The sequence below is a fragment of the Pongo abelii genome, chromosome 10 (genome assembly GCF_028885655.2).
Source record: "Pongo abelii isolate AG06213 chromosome 10, NHGRI_mPonAbe1-v2.0_pri, whole genome shotgun sequence".
Classification (NCBI taxonomy): Eukaryota; Metazoa; Chordata; class Mammalia; order Primates; family Hominidae; genus Pongo; species Pongo abelii.
The window spans coordinates 120907894-120927660 of NC_071995.2; the positions used below are offsets into that span (position 1 = coordinate 120907894).

Here is a 19767-nt window from a genome sequence, read left to right on the forward strand (position 1 = left end):
TGAGCTTTTGCTGAGCAGAAAACTCTTTAGTACTCAAGGTCGAGAGTCTCTGGTGGTCTGCCTGGCACCAGGCACCTTCCTACAACCCCAGTTTTCCAGAAGGACAAAGCCTGGGGCAGGCGACGTCCTCGCTCGCATTTGAACAGGGCCGCGGGCCAGCAGAGATGCGCGATGCCCAACTCTTTCCAAGAGCACCTCGCATCCCGAACCGGCGCCTTCAACTCGGAGAAGTCAAGAGACCCGCAAGAAACTTGTACGACTGCACCCGCCGCCGCGCTCCGGGGGCAGGGCAGGGGCAGCTGGGCTGGCTCCCGGGGAGCGCGACCCCAACCCGCCCCGCAGACCGGCTGTCTCCCGTGGACCCCTCGGCACCTGCGGCCTCCGAGGAAGGGTCAGCGCGCGTGTCCGCACGCCCGCCCCCGCCGCGCGCCCAGAGCCGGGGGTCGCCGTGCGCCCTTCGCCACCTCCCCGGGAGGGCGTCCGGGGCGTCCCCTCTGGGGACGTGGGAGGCCCGGGGGCGCTGCCCGGTGGCCGCGGCGCCCGGAGGCCGCACTGCCGGCGGCGGCGGCGGCGCGGCTCCCCCTGCTCGGTGCAGCTGCCGCCCGGCGCTTGCGCACTGGGCCAAGCGCGCGGCGGCCCCGGGCTTTGTGTGTGTGTATGTGTGTGTGTGTGTGTGTGTGTGTGTGTGTGAGTGTGTGCGTGTGAGAGTGCGAGTGTCTGTGCGCGAGTGAGTGAGCGGCGGGCGGGCGCGAGTGTGGCCGCCGCGGAGCGCGAGCAGGACCCGGCGGGCGCGCTCCCCAGCCTCCGTCTCCCCGCCGGAACCATGTCGGGCAGGTCGGTTCGAGCCGAGACGAGGAGCCGGGCCAAAGATGATATCAAGAGGGTCATGGCGGCGATCGAGAAAGTGCGCAAATGGTAAGCGGAGGCGCCCGCCGCCAGCCGCCTCCCCGGCCGCCCCGAGCCCGAGCGCGGCTCCAGAAAGCCGCGGGGCGCAGCGCCCCGGCCGCCTGCCCCGGCCCAGCCCCGCCGCGGGCCCCGGGACTTGGCGAGGGCGGGCGGACGGGCGGGCGGCGCGCGAGCCGGGTCACCTGCGCCAGGCGGGGGCCGCGGCCGCTGCCCAGGTGCGCTCGCGCTTGTAGCCCACCTGGCGCGGCGGCCCGGAGGCGGCGGGCGCCGGGGCCAGGCGGTTGGAGCGGCGGGGCGGCCCCCGCCGCGGCGCTCGGCTCCCGGGAGGGGGGCTCGGGGCCGGCCCCAGAAGCCATTTCGTTTTGTGCAAGTCACATGAAAGCGGCTTCCCGCGCGCCGGGGCCGCGATGCCGGCGGCGGCGGGGAGAGCGCGAGCTCCATTGTGCAGGCTCCGAGCGGGCCGCCGCCGCTGTCTCCTCCCCGCGCGCCCCGGCCCGCGCCCCGCCGCCCTCCGCCAGCCCCGGCCCGCCCGGCCGTCCGCTCCCGCCTCCCGGGCCCGGCGCCCTCGAGTCTGCGGAGTTTGCAGAGCGCGAGCCGTTTAAATTTAGCGCTTTGGGCTGCCTGGAGAGAGGTCTCTCGGCGACGAGGAAAGATGGGGGCGAGCGCTGGGAGCCAGCGGCCAGGGGCGCGGGGCGCCCACGTCCCACCCCGCTCTGCGCGGCGCCCCGGGCGGGGGGCTCGGGCCAGCCGATGTTTTTGGCCAGAAGCCGTTCGTCCTGGGCCGCTGCTGCCTCTCCACACCGGGAGCTCGTGTTTGTTTTGCGGAGGGAGCTGTTGTTTTTGTTCTCTGCACGGGAGAGAGGGGGACTTGGTGGCGGCCGCGCGTGGTTTTCGGGATCACATTAGCGTCCACCCGGCGTGGCCCGGTCGACATTAAGGGGATCGAACCTTTCCGCGGCCTCGTCGGGGTCTGCTCGGAATCGGCCCCTGGGCCAGGCCCGAGGCGCAAGCAGATCGCCAGGTTGGGTCAGAGTTGTTGAAAACTCCCCGCTCCCTGATTTCAACTTTATTATTTTTTTCCCACGCCTTCACTGGGGTCCCGGAGGGAGAGGAGCCGCCGCGACGCTGGCTCTGAGTGTCAGCGCCCGCGGGCTCGTCTCGACCCTTTATTTCGAGCCTGGAAGCCGGGCAGGCCCTGTGGCAGGGGATGTTTACGTTTGGGGGTGTCGTTTCTCGAGTAGCGCCTCGGTCTCTAAAAGCCACTGGGGGCGAGCCTCCGGTGTGGCGGTGTCACAAGTTAGCTGTCCTTTCTGAGTCAAACCCAACAAAAAAGGCAAGAGGAAAATCAATAAAGTCCACGTGCTCCCCGGCCTCCTATGGAAAGGGCTGGCTGCGATGGCCGGATGCCCGGCCGTAGGCTGGGTTTGGCTCTAGTGGGACAAAGAATTTTCAGAACCGTGAGAAGGGGAGGCTTTCCAAAGTTGAGATCCAAGTCGTCGGTGTCTCGGGAGCTCCCCTGGTACACAGGGTGCCCGGTGCCCGACTGGAGCCATTTAAAAATGGCAGAAACAGCTGCAGGCCAACACACACACGCTGGAAAACAACCCGCAGCCCCCTCTGCTGTGGGATTCCCCGCGGGAAGCCCGGAGTTGCTCCCCTCCTTGCCTCAGCCCCTGTGCAAAGAAAGAACTGGTGTCTGTGCCTGGGTCCCTTCTGTCGCCGGCCTGGAGGTTGGGAAACAGCCGGCAAGCCGCCTTTCTCTGCTGGAGGAGGCGTGGTGGGGCCTCCTACTCCAGGTTTCCGGCTGGACAGAGGCTCCTGCACCCTGACAGCTGCTCCCGCAGGGCAGCCAGCTGCTCTGCAGGGAGGGCAGATGGAGAGATGGGGCTTCCCACCCCGTGGGCCCCAGGGCGGCCGGCCTGGAGGCCTTCCAGCGCGCTGACCCCGCGGGGACCAGGCCTGTAGTTGGAGCTTGAGGGGCTATGCCTCTGCGCCTCCCTGGGTTTGGTGAAACGACACATCGTGTCCTCTGAAGACCTCAGGCTTTAGGATCTCATGGTCCAGCTTCCAGTTCACTTCGTTGCCGCGACCTTGGGCATATCATTGTCACTTCTCTAACCATGGTGACCCGGGGCTCTGTGCTTGGCTTCCAGGTCCCCTTGGGTTATTGAGGACGAGTGAGGTCATGCCTCCGAGAGCACCGCGCCCTGGGCGCAGGAGGAGCTGTTGCTCAGTGTTGTCTGTGTTGTAAGGTGGACTTTGTAGAAACTTGGCTTTGAGGGTTTTTTGTTTTTTTGGGGGTTTTTTTTGGCCCCTTCTAAGCGAAAGCCGTGGACTTATTGCCCAGGTTTCTCTGGCCCCTGAGAAGACATATCCCACCTTCCCTGTGCCTTCGGATTGGGTCTTCGACTCAGCCCATGAGACTGTGGGTTATTAATTGTGTGGCCACCAACCATGCATTTCGCCACTGGTGGGGAGGTGGGGTTGCCAGGTTTAACCAGATAAAAATACAGCACACCCAGTTAAATTCGAATTTCAGATAAACAATGAAAGAATTTTTTAAAAATAAATGTTTTTGAGTATGTCTCATGCAATATTTGGGACACACTTATACTAAAAAATTATCTAATTTATCTGAAATGCAAATTTAACAGGGCATCCTGTATTTTACCCAGAGGGAAGCTGAAGTGTTTGGCAGATCATTTGGCCCCATGAGCCTTGGGTGGGTTTCTCCTCAGCCCTAGTGACCCCTAAAATTACCCCCCCCACCCACCCACTGTCCCCTGACGCTTCTTCCCCCACCCCCGGAAAAAGCTGTGGCCTCCCTCTCATTTGGGGCAGGCTGTCTCCTCTTCTCTTTTTCTGGTGTTTCAGCAAGGCAGGCCAGTGGAGGTGAGGTGACCAGAAGATGGCTAAAGGGAAAACAAAATGGTGGGCCTCTTTTTGGGAAACTGGGCCAGGGTTTGGAGGCCCTGTGCTGGTGGAGGAGAGAAGACCCCAGGGCCGTGGTGGGAGATGAAAGCTTGGGCTGCAGCATAGGCTTGGAGGCCCGCTGTGGTGGCTCATGCCTGTAATCCCAGCGCTTTGGGAGGCTGAGACAGGAGGATTGCTTGAGCCCAGGAGTTTGAGACCAGCCTGGGTCTCAAACCAAAAAAAAGAAAGTTGGGCGCGGTGGCTCACGCCTGTAATTCAAGCACTTTGGGAGGCCGGGCGGGCGGATCACGAGGTCAGGAGATCGAGACCATCCCGGCAAACACGGTGAAACCCCATCTCTACTAAAAAAATTAGCCAGGCGTGGTGGCGGGTGCCTGTAGTCCCAGCTACTCGGGAGGCTGAGGCAGCAGAATGGTGTGAACCCGGAAGGCTGAGCTTGCAGTGAGCGGAGATTGCGCCACCGCACTCCAGCCTGGGCAACAGAGCGCGACTCCATCTCAAAAAAAAAAAAGAAGAAGATAAAAGAAAAATTAGGCTGGACGCGGTGGCTCACGCCTGTAATCCCAGCACTTTGGGAGGCCTAGGCAGGCAGGTCACCTGAAGTCAGGAGTTGGAAACCAGCCTGGCCAACATGGTGAAACCCTATCTCTACTAAAAATACAAAAAATTAGCTGGATGTGGTGGTGCACGCCTGTAATCCCAGCTACTCTTGAGGCTGAGGCAGGAAAATTGCTTGAACCTGGGAGGCCCAGGTTGCAGTAAGCCGAGATCGCGCCACTGCACTCCAGCCTGAGCAACAGAGCGAGACTCCATCTCAAAAAAAAAAAGAAAGAAAAGAAAAGGCCGGGCGCGTTGGCTAACACCTGTAACCCCAGCACTTTGGGAGGCCGAGGCGGGAGGATCACGAGGTCAGGAGATTGAGACCATCCTGGCTAACAATGAAACCCCATCTCTACTAAAAATACAAAAAATTAGCCGGGCGTGGTGGCAGGCACCTGTAGTCCCAGCTACTTGGGAGGCTGAGGCAGGAGAATGGCATGAACCCGGGAGGCAGAGCTTGCAGTGAGCCGAGATTGCACCACTGCACTCCAGCCTGGGCGACAGAGCGAGACTCCGTCTCAAAAAAAAAAAAAAAGAAAAGAAAAAAAATTAGACAGGCATGGTGACCCTCGTCTGTAATCCCAGCTACTCGGGAGGCTAAGCCCGGAGGATCACTTGAGCCCAGGAGGTCGAGGCTGCAGTGAGCTATGATCATGCCACTGCACTCCAGCCTGGGTGACAGGGTGAGACCTTGTCTCAAAAAACAAACAAAAAAAGTAGGCTTAGGCCCAGGACCCCTTAGCACCTGGTCTGAGGGTTCCCTCAATTACTTGTTGTGAGGACTAAGAAAGGTCTGTGCCTGAAGACCTCCCATCTATCCCAGGAGAGGTGGAGGTTTGGGTCTGAGGCCTCCCTCACCTCAGCTCCTCCGGAGGTTTCATCATGGAGACCTTCCTACTGGGCACATGGCAGGTCAGGCAGACCTGGGCCTAGCTAGGGTGAGGCCAGCCATGGGCCAGGCCTCTTGAGGTGACAGGGACTAGCCATGAAGAGTGAGTACAAGGACAGGGAGTAGAGCTTTCCTGGAGGGAGTCAGCAGGGTCCCCTTGAGCAGAGGGTAACCCTAAGATGGTCTTGTTGGCTAACCCTTGGACCTGGACGCAGGAGAACATTCGAAATTGGCCTTAGCCTGGAGAATCTGGGATGGATTCTTGTAGTTTATATAGGAGTCTGTGCTGGGGAGGAGCAGTTGGGGCTACATTCCTACTGCTGGGACCTCATTTTGTCCTTTCCTCCCAGAAGCTCAAGTGTAATGGGAAGAGAGAGGTGCTGAAGTCAGGGTAAGGTGACGGGGCCACCAAGACAGGAGGCGTAGGGCACACCCAGGGCCAGCTTTGCAGCAAGTTGGGCCACAGCCTGGTGGTTGTGGGGATTTCTGCACCTGGTGCTTACAGGTGTCAAGAGTGAGGGCATCCGAGGGGGGCCAGAGAGCCCATCTGGGGCAAGCTGTCACTACCTGGAGCATGTGGACCCAGGTCATGTTTTCAAGAGTAGCCAGAAGTCTGGATTCTTATGCAAAGCCTGTTTTTCTTTTTTTTTTTTTAAAGTTTGGCAGCAGATTTAACATTTTTAAAGTACTGTGCAGGCCAAACAAAACACGCCTGTTGACTGGTTGTTTGCCACCCTAAATATAAAGTGGGGCCCAAGTGTGGTGGCTCACACCTGTAATCCCAGCATTTTGGGAGGCCAAGGCAGGGAAGATCACTTGAGCCCAGGAGGTCGAGGCTGCAATGAGCAGTGATCGCACCACCGCACTCCAGCCTGGGCAACAGAGGGAGACCCTATCTCAAAAAAATAACAAATAGGCTGGGCACAGTGGCTTAGACCTGTAATTCCAGCACTTTGGGAGGCCGAGGCAGGCAGGTCACCTGAGGTCAGGAGTTTGATGTCAGCCTGGCCAACATGGTGAAACCCGTCTCTACTAAAAATACAAAAATTAGCTGGGCATGGTGGCACGTGCTTGTAGTCTCAGCTACTCAGGAGGCTGAGGCAGGAGAATCGCTTGAACCCGGGAGGCGGAGGTTGCAGTGAGCCGAGATTGCGCCACTGCACTCCAGCCTGGGCCACAGAGCAAGAGTCCGTCTCAAAAAAATAAAAAAAATAAAAAAATAAGAAAGTGATGAGTATAGCTTAATACCCTCATTGGGGGAGAGGAGCAACGCCCCTTTTTGGGGAGGGCTATGTGTTCTTTGGTGATGGTTTTGGGGGGCAATTGTGGGAAACCTCAGCTGCTCCGCTGAACCCGTGTGCCCACCCAATGTGTCTGTGGCTGTGAAATCCCATGTCCTCCCGGGTGCTCACTTGGTGCCTTAAATTTGAGCTCCATGGCCCCTCCGGGTGGCTGCTTAGCTGAGCATATCTCCAGCTCAGAGGCAGAGTTCTTAATGTTCTTGCCTCTGTCCCAAAGTCCCCTCAGTGTCCACACCTAGAAATACAGTTTCTCATCGCTGGGGTAACTTGAGAACTCAGTGAAGAGGTTGCCAGTTGGGGCAAAGAGAGGCACGAAAGCCTGGCTGCATTCAGCTTGTAGCCTGTGGTGGCCTCGAGCCTCTCTGGAAAGCAGCTGCAAACTTGCATCTTGGCTGATTTGCGGCCGCAAAGCCCAGATCTCTGGCACACTTTCTGCCCTGAAAGGTGTCCTGTGTGTTACAAGTCAATTACTTTTTTTTTTTTTCCCCCAAACACAATCAAACCTTGAATGGGTTGATTTACTGGGAAGCTGGTCCAGGGCTCATGAGTAATGAATGGCTTTGGCCAATCTACATGGAGTCCTGGCAATTTGTCATTGTTCCTCCAGCTTCTGTTACCCTGGTGCTCCTTTAGAATGATTCTTGGTTTTCATGGGCAACAGAATAGCAGGAGGTGGTGTCTGGGGTCCGAGCCCAAATCTAATTCTCTTCTGCCACTTCCTGTCTGTGAGACCCCAAGCTAGTGGTATAACCTCTCTGGGCATCCTGTTTCTGCATCTGTAAAAAGGGTGACAATCGTCCCCCTCTTGTAGCCTGTTGGGAATCCCAGGGAAAGAGGTTGTGTAAGTAGAGTACTTGGCATGGAGCCTGGCATGTAATAGCCTGGGCGCACAGTGGCTATCGTGATGGTTGCTCTAACAACTGAGGTTCTTCCCAGGAGTACTCTGTCTCTTGTGGACACCTTCTGATTGCTCAGAATGGGGGAAGGGAAAGGTGGGCATTGTAGTTTGTCTGCTCTGCCCACAGGAAGCAGAAGACTGGCCAGTGGACTTAGACACTCGTCTTTCCTGCATCGTTTCTGGGTGAAAAGGTGCAAGGAGGAGGGGACGGAGAGGCTGGTCTCAACAGCTGTGCTGGGTGAAGGGTTCGAGTGCTGGCTCTGGGAGAATGAGTTCACCTTCACCGCCCTGTGCCTCAGTTTCTTTATCTGTCAAATGGGGAAGTTGCCATTTCCTGCCAGATGAGCCGGCACAGTACTTGGTACATAGAAGGCACTAGGAACGGCCACTGGTATAATAAGAAAAGCCGGGCCGTAGCGTCCTCTGATGGAACACGTGGGACCCGAGCGGGCAGGGTTTTTGGGGGTGAAGTGTCTGTGGTTTTGGCTGGCTGGGTTTGAGTATGCTCTGTCATCCCGCAACCCCCGTGGTGACAGGGTGGGAGTCCCGTAACCTGTCACACCAGCATGTGAGAGCCATGTGCCCCACCAGGGGGTGACCTAAGGCTGAGTTTGGGCAGAGAGGCCAGAAAAGGTGCCAGGCAGCTCACGGACAGAGGTGCTCGTGCCACACAGAATCCTCAGTTCTGGGAATTTTTGTCACCAAAATTGCTGAGGACTCGGGCAGCTACGTTGCCTGTACCAGGGGTGCGCCTGCCCCGACAGTGCCTGCTGGGGCCCTTAAATCCGCCAGCCTCCTAGCTGAGCCATCAGTGGCTCCTTAGTGGCATCGCACGTTTCCTGATCTGGCAGAGCCTTGATTTCGGAGCCTCGGTTCCAACCCCAGCCCTGCTTCTGGGAGGCTCTCCTGAGCCTCAGTCCCCTCAGGGGTGTGGCTGCTGGGCCTTTGGGGCTGTAAGGCACAAGTCGGAGTGCAGGGGATCAAGGACAGGAGGTGGCTGGCTGTAGCAATAATTGGAAAAATGACAGTGGCTCGGAGCAGAGTGGTGGTGGTGGAGGAGAGGGTGGTCATTGTTATCTCGAATGAAAACCAGTCCTGTTTGCTTCTGTGGCTTGTAAGTTTCTCCTTCTCATCCATAAACCTGCCTCTCACAGTGGGGGGTCTGGACTCCCTCCTTCAGGCGTTTGTAATGCAGCTGGGGTGACCTTGCAGACAGGGTCGCTAGGAGCCCTGAATCAGGGGTGCAGTTCCCCTCCCACCTGGCTGCCACCCACAGATTCAGGCTGTGTAACCTCCTTTCGGGCCGAGGTCACCACTCCCTGGCTCTCCTTGGCCGCCGCGAAGGGCATTCTTCTGGCAGAGTGTGGGCGGCTCCCCGGCTTGCCTGCTCCTGCCTCCCCTGACCTCAGACGCATCACCCAGAGGGCAGGAGGAGCCCCGGGGTGTCCTTGGTGACGACTCCACCCCCCACAAGAGGAATCAGCCTGCTGGACTGAAGCCCTCTCTGCTGCCCAGACGGGCACGAGTGGCCCAGTCCAGTGGCTGTGTGGCATTGGCAGTGACACAGGAGGAACCTGGGCCTGACTCCCGCCACCCATAGGAGTCCTTGTAATGGCAGCCCCACCCTCAGCCTTTTTAGCGACAGCCTGGAGAGGGCAACCACCCTCTGTGGTGTAACGGGTGGAGAAACCAGGCTTAGATGGGCGATGTGGCCTGCCCAGCGGCTCCCACTAGTGAGGGTGGAGCTGGGATTCAAACCCTCTTCTGTGTGATCTGGAGCTTGCTCTCAGCCCCAAGGGAGTGTGGCCTGTGTCCCCCAGGGATGAAGAGTCCCCGGTAACAGGCTCTTCCTCATCCTCCTCAGGGAGAAGAAATGGGTGACCGTTGGTGACACATCCCTACGAATCTACAAATGGGTCCCTGTGACGGAGCCCAAGGTTGACGATGTGAGTATGGAGGGCTGGTCCCCTGGGGTGGGCCACCCATTCGTGTTCCTTCCACCATGGGGAGGGAGGTTGTCCACTGCTACCCACCGTGCTGGGGCTCTGGGACCAAGAGCCCCTGGGAGTAGAAGGACCCAGCTTAGACCTGGGGAGGCTGCTGGACTAGTCCCTACCCCTCCCACTCCAGCCCCAGAGTCTGGCCCTCAGAGCGGTGGACAGGGGGATCCCGCAAGTTGTGTCTTCTTCTTCCTCTTCCTCTTCTTCTTCTTTTTTTTTTTTTTTTTTTTTTTGATACAGAGTCTCACTCTGTTGCCCAGGCTGGAGTGCAGTGGTGTGATCTTGGCTCACTGCATCCTCTGCCTCGTGGGTTCAAGCGATTCTCCAGCCTCAGCCTCCCGAGTAGCTGGGATTACAGGTGCACGCCACCACACCCAGCCAATTTTTTGTATTTTTAGTAGAGACGGGGTTTCACCGTGTTGGCCAGGCTCGTCTCGAACTCCTGACCTCAGGTAATCCACCTGCCTGGGCCTCCCAAAGTGCTGGAGTTAAGGCGTGAGCCACCGCGCCTGGCCTGCAAGTTGTGTCTTCTGGGCCGAGTGCCCCCCCCCCAGGGCTTGGCACTGTGTTTTGGGGCAGGTGTGGTGGTGCCCACAGATAGGCACGTTCTCCCCACCTTTGTGGTTCTGTTCCTGAGCCTCTGACCATCTGCCAGGCCCTGGGCTGATGCCTCACATGCGGCATCTCCGTTATTTTTCCTACTCGGCCTGTGGAGTTGATCTTTTTAACCTCTTCTCTGTACAAGTAAGGGCACGGGCTCAGAGAGGTGAAGCCACTTCACACAGCTCACCTCAGAGCTGTGAATGGAGCTCAGGTCTGTCTGACTCCAAAGCGCATTTTTTCTCTGCGCTTGGAGAAGCTTCTGGTGAGTGGAGCTGCTGGTGACAGGGGCCCCCCCCACCCCCGGGGCTAGGAAAGCCTGGTGCAGGGATGCGGGACTCCAGGAGGGCTCCAGGAGGGGTGGCGCCATCCCGACTTCCACCACTAGAGGGAACGCGAGGCGCTGTCCTGTGATGGCTGGCAACTGCCCCGAGCAGACGGGGCTCTCCAACTTCGTGGCTCCCAGGCCAGTTACCTCCAGAGACCCCTCTCATTTCCATCCCAAATCAAGAACAGTCTCCCCCATAGGCCTTTGCCTGGGCCGTTCCCCGCTGCCTGGACTGCCTTCCCTATTTACTCAAACTCAGTCCTTCTACCTGGGAAGATGGCGCAGACTAACCCACATGGCTGCGGCGACTCCTGGGAGTGACCTGAGGTCATGATTGGAGGTTTGGGGTGGGGGAAGCATGTGGGGGTCCAGCTTCCTCCAAAAAGACACGGGCTAAGTTTTTTCGCCCCCGTCTTCGGTTACCTGCCCGGCAAGTCTTGGGTCTCTGGGCAGGGCTGTGGGTCCATTCTTCACCCCGTGATCACATGCTCACCCCTGAACTTGGGCCTTTTGTTGTCCCTTCTCGTTCTAGCCTGGGCTCACGGAACCACCAGGGCTGCTTTCCCCAAAGGGACTGAGCCTTGGTCTCTCTCCGCATCTCCCAGGGAAGAGCAGGGCAGGCTCCTCGAAGGCAGTTCCTGGCTCTGGCCCATGTCTGTGCCTTGCCCGCCATTAGGTGTAGAAACGCCGGTTGCATTTGAGAAGATGTGGTCCTTGCTCTCAAGGAATTTCTAATCTCGTTGGGGGAAGATAATTATAGAATAGCATGAAACAGATATCAGGGAAGTGCCAAATGGAATATGATCAAGGGGAAAACGTAAGCTCTGGGCCATCGGGAAGGACCGGGCAGCTCTAGGCTTCAAGGGACCGTTGGATTTGGAGGCAGACCAGCCCCGATTAACCTGTGATGTTAGACAGGTGACCCCACCTTGCTGGGCCTTAGTCCCCTCTTTTGTGTAATGGAGCAGTAACATCCAAATCGCGGTTTCTGCAGCAGAGCAAAAGCAATATATCACCACGGAGAATACTTAGCACTGTGCCGGCTGTGCAGACGGTGCCGAGAAATGCAAATTCCCTCTTCATCTGTGAGCCATGATGTGCCATGTGCCGCTCCCCCACCCTCTTTCCCTCTAGGGCGATGGTTCTCGGCCTGGCTGAGCACCTTCAGAAGATGCAGATTCCTGGGCCCATCACCAGCTGCTGAGTCTCTGCAGGTTGAGGCTGGGAATCTGCCTTGTGGAGGGAGAGCTTTTTATTGTTTTAAACACTCAGTATCTATATGGTTATATCCATTTGTTACTTTAGAACTCTTGAAAATTTCATCCTTTTAAATAGGTAAAATATGTTACAACATTCAAATTCAAAACAATTTTTTAATGAAGACAATTTACATATCATAGAAGTCACTTTTTTTTTTTTTTTAAGAGACAGGGTCTCTGTTGCCCAGACTGGAGTGCAATGGCAGGATCATAGCTCACTGCAGCCTCGACCTCCTGGGCTCAAGCAATCCTTCTGTCTTTGCCTCCTGAGTAGCTGAGACTGCAGGCATGCATACCTGGCTAATTTATTTATTATTTGTATTTATTCATTTATTTTTTGAGACAGAGTCTCACTCTATTGCCAGACTGGGGTGCAGTGGTGCAATCTTGGCTCACTGCAACCTCCACCTCCTGGGTTCAAGCAATTCTCCTGCCTCAGCCTCCCAAGTAGATAGGACTACAGGCACGCACCACCACGTCCAGCTAATTTTTGTATTTTTAGTAGAGACGGGGTTTCACCGTGTTAGCCAGGATGGTCTCGAGCTCTTGACATCATGATCCGCCCGCCTCGGCCTCCTAAAGTGCTGGGATTACAGGCGTGAGCCACCACGCCCGGCCGCACACCTGGCTTATTTATTTATTTATTTAATAGAGACAGGGTCTGGCTATGTTGCTCAGGCGGGTCTCAAACTCCTGGCCTCAAGCCATCCTCCTGCCTGAGCCTCCCAAAGTGCTGGGATTACAGGTGTGAGCCACCATGCCCGGCCAGAAGTCACTGTTTTAAAGTATTCAGTTCGGTTAGTGTATTCACAGAGTTGTGCACCTGTCACCACTGTAATTCCAGAACATTTTCATCACCCCAAAAAAGGAACTCATACCCATTAGCAGTCACGTCCCATTCCCCTCGCCTGCCCCTGGTAACCACCAATCCACTTTTTGTCTGTTTGGATTTGTGTATCTTCCGATGTTACTCTTTTACTGCATATCTTTTATAAATCTGCCTCTCATCCCTGCATGCACCCCCCATCCCCACCCCAGTTCTCGCCCCTGGAGGCAACCAGTGTTGCCAGGTTTTGTTTGTCCTTCTAAAGGGAGCCTTCGCTCACAAATATGAGTGTAAATACACGCACGCACACACACACAGGCACGCACACACACACACATCCTTTGCTCACCACTGGTGGTGAGGCTCACATATCCTACATCTTTCATATATATATATATATATATATATATATATATATATATATATATCTCTTGGCGATATTGACATATGTTAATGTGTTAGTACTTTGCAGATCACCCCATGTTAGTCTGTGAAGAACCACCTTATTCCCTGTAATTGTTGCATCCGATTTCATTGAATGAATGTACCACGATTGATTTAATGAGTCTCCTACAGTTCAGCCAAGGTTGTTTCTAACATGATTCCTTTCGTAAAAAAAAAAAAAAAAAAATTGAATGGCCGGGCACAGTGGCTCACGCCTGTAATCCCAGGACTTTGGGAGGCTGAGGCAGGCGGATCACGAGATCAGGAGTTCGAGACCAGCCTGGCCAATATATTGGTGAAACCCGTCTCTACTAAAAATACAGAAATTAGGCGGGTGTGGTGGCAGGCGCCTGTAGCCCCAGCTATTTGGGAGGCTGAGGCATAAGAATCACTTGAATCCGGGAGTTGGAGTTGGAGCTTGCAGTGAGCCATGATCACGCCACTGCACTCTAGCCTGGGTGACAGAACGAGACTCTGTCTCAAAAAAAAAAAAAAAAGAAAAAAGGAATGGCACAAAAAGCATCCCCTTCCTCCTTCCTTTCTCCCGAGGTCCTCCCTCCTTTCTCCCGGGGTCTTCCTTCCTAACTCCTCCTGCGCTTTTGTGCTGGAGGTCGGCGGAGTACACTTTAAGAAAGGCTGCCCCAGGGGGCCTGCAGCTGGTGGAAATGAGTGACCTCTGGGTCACCTGGCATTACTTTGTACCTGCTCTGGGCTGATGGTAGCCTCTTCCCCAGATACTCTCCCTAAAAGAGGAGGCAGGTCCTGCCAGCCAGGGTGTTTCCACACTGCTGCTGACAGCCCCAGAAACAGGCAGGCTTATTTCCCAGGGTGCCGGAGCTGGGCCAGCCTCAGAACCCTCCCCTCTGTGGGGCTCTTTGATTCCACAGTGGGGGAGACCCAGAGGCCAATCCCTAATAGGACTCGTTGAAATGCGGGCCCAGGAAAACCTCCAGAGGCCTGGGGGCTCCAGGAGGCTTCGATGGAATAAAATATTCACACCACTCCCCAGGGGCTCTGAGCACGTGTGCACACACACGATCTGGTGACTTGGTTTCTGCTCCATTTTCCCCTGCAGAAAAACAAGAATAAGAAAAAAGGCAAGGATGAGAAGTGTGGCTCAGAGGTGACCACTCCGGAGAACAGTTCCTCCCCAGGGATGATGGACATGCATGGTGAGTGCCCATGGCCTGCCAGTCTCTCCTGCCCAGCCCGGGGCCTTGGCCAAGCACTCGGTCATGTTTTTGTTTCTCCAGCAGGTTTGTTCACATTCCAGGCAAGGGGTAGGAGGGCTGGGCAGGGCCCGGCGGCCTCTGTGCCAAGGAGAAGACTCAGCGGAGGAGAGGAAGTTTCTTTTCCCAGCGTACAAAGCCAAGAGACATAAACTAAGCCAGAGACATAGAAATTAGACCCTCTTCTCGCCCAGGGACAAGAACCCCGCGGGAGATGTTTCTCTCAGCTTCGTGTGTCCAGGAAGATTGTTTGGGCGTATGTTTCTTTCCCCTCCTCATATAAATTATATAAATGGCTGTGTTTCCCATTTTGCTTTGGCTGCTGGGAATCTCCAAACTGGATTTTGCTTGTTTTGTTTTGTTTTTGAGACGGAGTTTTGCTCTGTTGACCAGGCCAGAGTGCAGTGGCGTGGTCTTGGCTCACTGCAATCTATGCCTCCTGGGTTCAAGCAATTCTCCTGCCTCAGCCTCCCAAGCAGCTGGGACTACAGCCGTGTACCACCATCCCTGACCGATTTTTGTATTTTTTAGTAAGACGGGGTTCCACCATGTTGGCAAGGCTGGTCTCAAACTCCTGGCCTCAAGTGATCTGCCCGCCACCGCCTCCCAAAGTGCTGGGATTACAGGCGTGAGCCACCGTGCCCAGCCTCCAAACTGGATTTCTGATTTCATGTGAATCCCAACAGGACCTTGGGAACTGCCCTTCCACGTCTACACCTAACTTCCTTTGCTGTTTAATTTCAAATGTTGTAACTTAGCCGGGTACAGGAAACACGCACCTGTAGTCCTGGCTCCTTGGGAGGCTGAGGCGGGAGGGTCGCTTGAGCCCAGGAGTTCAAGGCTGCAGTGAGCTATGATTGCACCTGAGAGTAGCTGCTGCACTCCAGCCTGGGCAATACAGTGAGACCCCATCTCTTCAAAAGGCAAAAAAAACAAAAAAGTTGTAATCTAGGTCCATCAACCAAATCCAGATGGTGCTGTCTGCCATTGTTTCCTGTTGCTGGTGTCTGTTTCTGTTTTGACCTTTTTATTTGAGAGGAAACGTGCAAATGATGTGTGTATGACTCCATGAAATGTTCCCAAACTGCACACACCCATGTAACCACCCAGGTCAAAACACAGAACGTTCTGAGCCAGTCCCCAGTGTCCCCCGCAGGTCCTCACGGTTTTCTCCATCTGCCCAAGGAAAATGCCCTCAGAGATTCAAACCTAAAGCTCCTTTTTTTTTTTTTTTTTTTTTTTTTTTTTTTTTTTTAAGGTAGAGTCTCGCTCCTGTCACCCAGGCTGGAGCGCAGTGGTGCGATCTCAGCTCACTGCAACCTCTGCCTCCTGGGTTCAAGCAATTCTTCTGCCTCAGCCTCCTGAGTAGCTGGGATTACAGGCACGTGCTACCATGCCTGGCTAATTTTTTTGTATTTTAGTAGATATGGGGTTTCACCATGTTGCCCAGGCTGGTCTCGAACTCCTGGTCTCGAACGCCCACCTTGGCCTCCCAAAGTGCTAGGATTTACAGGTGTGAGCCACCACGCCCGTCCCTAGAGCTTCATAAAAATTAAGTTGGCTTTCCATGTTTGGAAATCAGGAAATCTCCATCCTGCCATCCCTTGAGAAATCAGATCTGGCAGTCCCGTGGCTGTGTGCTCCCTTGAGGCAGGGGCTGCCTGGAACTGCCTAAAGCTAGAGCCGCCTTCCCTTAGCAAGAGTGTGGCACCTCCAGGCCCACCTGGCTCACCCACTGCCTCTTTGTCACCTGCCTGGCCTGCTAGGACAAGAGCCTGCAACCCCTGCCTTTTTCTATCTCTTGACCCTAATGTCAATGTCTTTGTACTTTTGACCACTGGAAGCTTTGGTACAGCCAGGTAGTAGTAGATAAATAACTAAAAAAGGAACTGGAAGGGAATATTGGTTTGCTGGAGTTTCTGATCTCTCCAGAACCAGGGCTGTCTTGTTCTGGGGAAGGAAGGCCAGCAAACTTCCCCACGTGCTCAAATCGACCTGTCTGGAAAACACAGTCACCAGCTCCAAGGGCAGGGGGACTGGCAGGTTTCTGAATGGGCTTTAGAAAAGCACAGTGGCAGTGGCTCACGCCTGTAATCCTAGCACTTTGGGAGGCCGAGGCAGGCACATCACAAGGTCAGGAGTTCGAGACCAGCCTGGCCAACATGGTGAAACCCTGTCTCTGCTAAAAATACAAACAATGGGCGCGGTGGCTCACGCTTGTAATCCCAGCACTTTGGGAGGCTGAGGTGGGCGGATCATCTGAGGTTGGGAGTTCGAGATCAGCCTGACCAACATGGAGAAGCCCCGTCTCTACTAAAAAATTTACAAAATTAGCCAGGCGTGGTGGCGCATGCCTGTAATCCCAGCTAGTCGGGAGGCTGAGGCAGGAGAATCGCTTGAACTCAGGAGGCAGAGGTTGCGGTGAGCGGAGATTGCACCATTTCACTCCAGCCTGGGCAACAAGAGTGAAACTCCATCTCAAAAAAAGAAAAAAAAGAAAAAAAATTAGCTGGGTGTAGTGGCGGGCACCTGTAATCCCAGCTACTCAGGAGGCTGAGGCAGGAGAATCGCTTGAACCTAGGAGGCGGAAGCTGCAGTGAGCTGAGATCGCGCCACTGCACTCCAGCCCGGGAACAGAGCGAGAATCCGTCTCAAAAAAAGAAAAAAGAAATGCACAATGGGAGCCAGGCACAGTAGCTCATGCCTGTAATCCCAGCACTTCGGGAGGCTGGTGTGGGCAGGTCACTTGAGGCCAGGAGTTCAAGACCAGCCTGGCCAACATGGCAAAACCCTATCTCTACTAAAAATATAAAAATTAGCTGGGCATGATGGTGTGTGCCTGTAATCCCAGCTACTCAGGAGGCTGAGGCAGGAAAATCGCTTGAATCTGGGAGGCGGAGGCTGCAGTGAGCTGAGATCAGGCCGCTGCAGTGAGCTGAGATCAGGCCACTGCACTCCAGCCCGGGCAATGGAGCGAGACTCTGCCTCAAAAAAAAAAAAAAAAAAGAGCAGTGGGGCTTTGCTGCTGGTTAATGTGTCAAGAAAGCCCCCCCAACCAGCCATACCATCATAGTTGGGTTATGTTTCATTTTCAGAAACAGATATTTGAGCTGGGATGTGGCCTGTCTCAGTGGCATTCCTTAGCATCCCCTTTTCCTCTGGGGACTGGGGAGACCCCGGGCCCGACTCAGGACTGAGGCTGGATCACAGACACAGAATTACACCCGAGGGCCTTTTCGAGCTGAGGCCAGGACCCCACCTGGGTTCACATCCTAACTCTCCCTGCACCTTCCCCTGGCTGTGTGATCTTGGGCTATTTGTTTAACCTCTAGCTTTGGGGTTTCTTTAGTTTTAATCTGTAGAATGGAGATGGTAATGCCTACTTCATAAACTCACTGTGAGGATTAAATTAAATAATCTCTTAAAAACCTTGGCATGGGACCAAGCACAGTGGCTCACACCTGTAATCCCAGCACTTTGGGAGGCCGAGTTAGGAGGATCACTTGAGCCCAGGAGTTTGAGACCAGCCTGGGCAACATAGGGAGACCTCATCTCTACAAAAAAAACAATAGGTGGCTCATGCCTGTAATCCCAGCATTTTGGGAGGCCAAGGCGGGCAGATCATGAGGTCAGGAGATCGAGACCATCCTGGCTAACAAGGTGAAACCCCGTCTCTACTAAAAATACAAAAAAATTAGCCAGGCGTGGTGGCCAGTGCCTGTAGTCCCAGCTACTTGGGAGGCTGAGGCAGGAGAATGGCGTGAACCCAGGAGGCGGAGCTTGTAGTGAGCCAAGATCACGCCACTGCACTCCAGCCTGGGCAACAGAGCGAGACTCAGTCTCAAAAAAAATAGATTAAAAAATAATAATAAATTATCAGGTTGTGGTGATGTGCACCTATAGTCACAGCTACTCTGGAGGCTGAGGATCATTTGAACCTGGGAGTTGGAGGCTGCAGTGAACAGTGATTGCACCATTGCATTCCAGTCTGGGCAACAGAGCAAGACCCCATCTCTTAAATATATATATATAAAATATATATAATATATAATATATATAATATATAATATGTAACATATTTACATATTATATATGTTATATATTATATAATATATATTATGTAATATATATTACCTAATATATAATATATATTATGTAATATATATTACCTAATATATAATATATAATATATATTACCTAATATATAATATATAATATATATTACCTAATATATAATATATAATATATATTACCTAGTAGATATTTTATTTTGGGCCCGGCATGGTGGCTCATGCCTGTCATCCCAGCACTTTAGGAGGCCGAGGTGGGAGGATCATTTGAAGTCAGGAGTTAGAGACCAGCCTGTCTCTATGGTAAAATCCCATCTCTACTAAAAATACAAAAATTATTGGGTGTGGTGCTACACGCCTGTAATCCCAGCTACTTGGGAGGCTGAGGCAGGAGAATCGCTTGAACCTGGAGGCAAAGGTTGCAGTGAGGTGAGATCATGCCACTGCATTCCAGCCTGGGCAACAGAGCAAGACTCCATCAAAAAAAAAAATTATTTTATTTTGTTCAAAAATAGAGACAGGGTCTTGCTATGTTGCCCAGGCTGTTTTCAAACTCCTGAGTTCAAGCAATCCTCCTCCCTCAACCTCCCAAAGTGCTGGGAGTATAGGCATGACCCACTGTGTCCAGCCTATAATAAAAATTTTAAAAACCTTGGCATGTTAACAGCTCACATTTATGAAACCGTCACAATGTGCCAAGTATTGTGCTAAGCCCGTTACATCATTCCCTCATTTGAGTCTAATAACCAACCCCATTTTACAGACGGAGAAACTAAGGCCCAGTGAGGTGAAGTAACATGCATGGTTAGCAAGTTCATAACTTCCAGTGCCATTGATGGCATCTGAGGTCCTTTGAAGGCAGAATCCAGGTTTGTGGCTGGGTGTGGTGGCTCACACCTGTAATCCCAGCACTTTGGGAGGCCAAGCTGAGAGGATCGTTTAAGGTCAGGAGTTGGAGACCAGCCTGGCCAAACAATGGTGAAACCCCATCTCTACTAAAAATACCAAAATTAGCCGGGCATGGTGGCAGGCACCTGTAATCCCAGCTACTCGGGAGGCTGAGGCAGGAAAATCCCTTGAATCGGGAAGGGGAGGTTGCAGTGAGCCAAGATTGCACCACTGCACTCCACACTCCAGCCTGGGCAAGAGAGTGAGGCTGTGTCTCCAAAAAAAAAAAAAAAAAAAAAAGATCCAGATTTGTGACCTGGATGAACTCTCCAGAAAAATCTAGAAACCAGGTCCCCAGACACAGGAGCCTTGTTCACTTTCTCATTTTCATTTTAGTGCATGTGCAGCCGAAAGCCAGTCAGACTGTAGAGTGTGTAAATGGGAAGGTCAGGGAAAGGTGTGGGCCGGGCAAGTTTTCTGGAAGGCTTCAAGTGGGAGGATGGGTACAGCAGGAGATGAAGGAGAGGGCGGTGCCCCGAGCCCTTTAGTCCGCAAGACTCAGCTGAAGTTAGCCCAAGTATTGGGGTCACGCTGT

At 54.2% G+C, this 19767-nt stretch overlaps 1 protein-coding gene across 2 annotated transcripts in view; it reads left to right on the forward strand.

Annotated features, from left to right (window-relative positions):
* The first annotated feature begins 543 nt into the window (after positions 1-543).
* BCL7A (BAF chromatin remodeling complex subunit BCL7A) overlaps positions 544-19767 on the forward strand; it is a 40417-nt gene continuing 21193 nt past the window's right edge. Inside the window, exons 1-3 of one of the 2 annotated variants that reach the window (XM_024257384.3) lie at positions 544-915; positions 9393-9474; positions 14061-14157. In XM_024257384.3, coding sequence (XP_024113152.1) covers positions 824-915; positions 9393-9474; positions 14061-14157 — 271 coding nt within the window. In that variant the 5' untranslated portion in view covers positions 544-823. The remainder of the gene's footprint in view (positions 916-9392; positions 9475-14060; positions 14158-19767) is intronic. The other variant, XM_024257385.3, reaches the window with a different exon arrangement.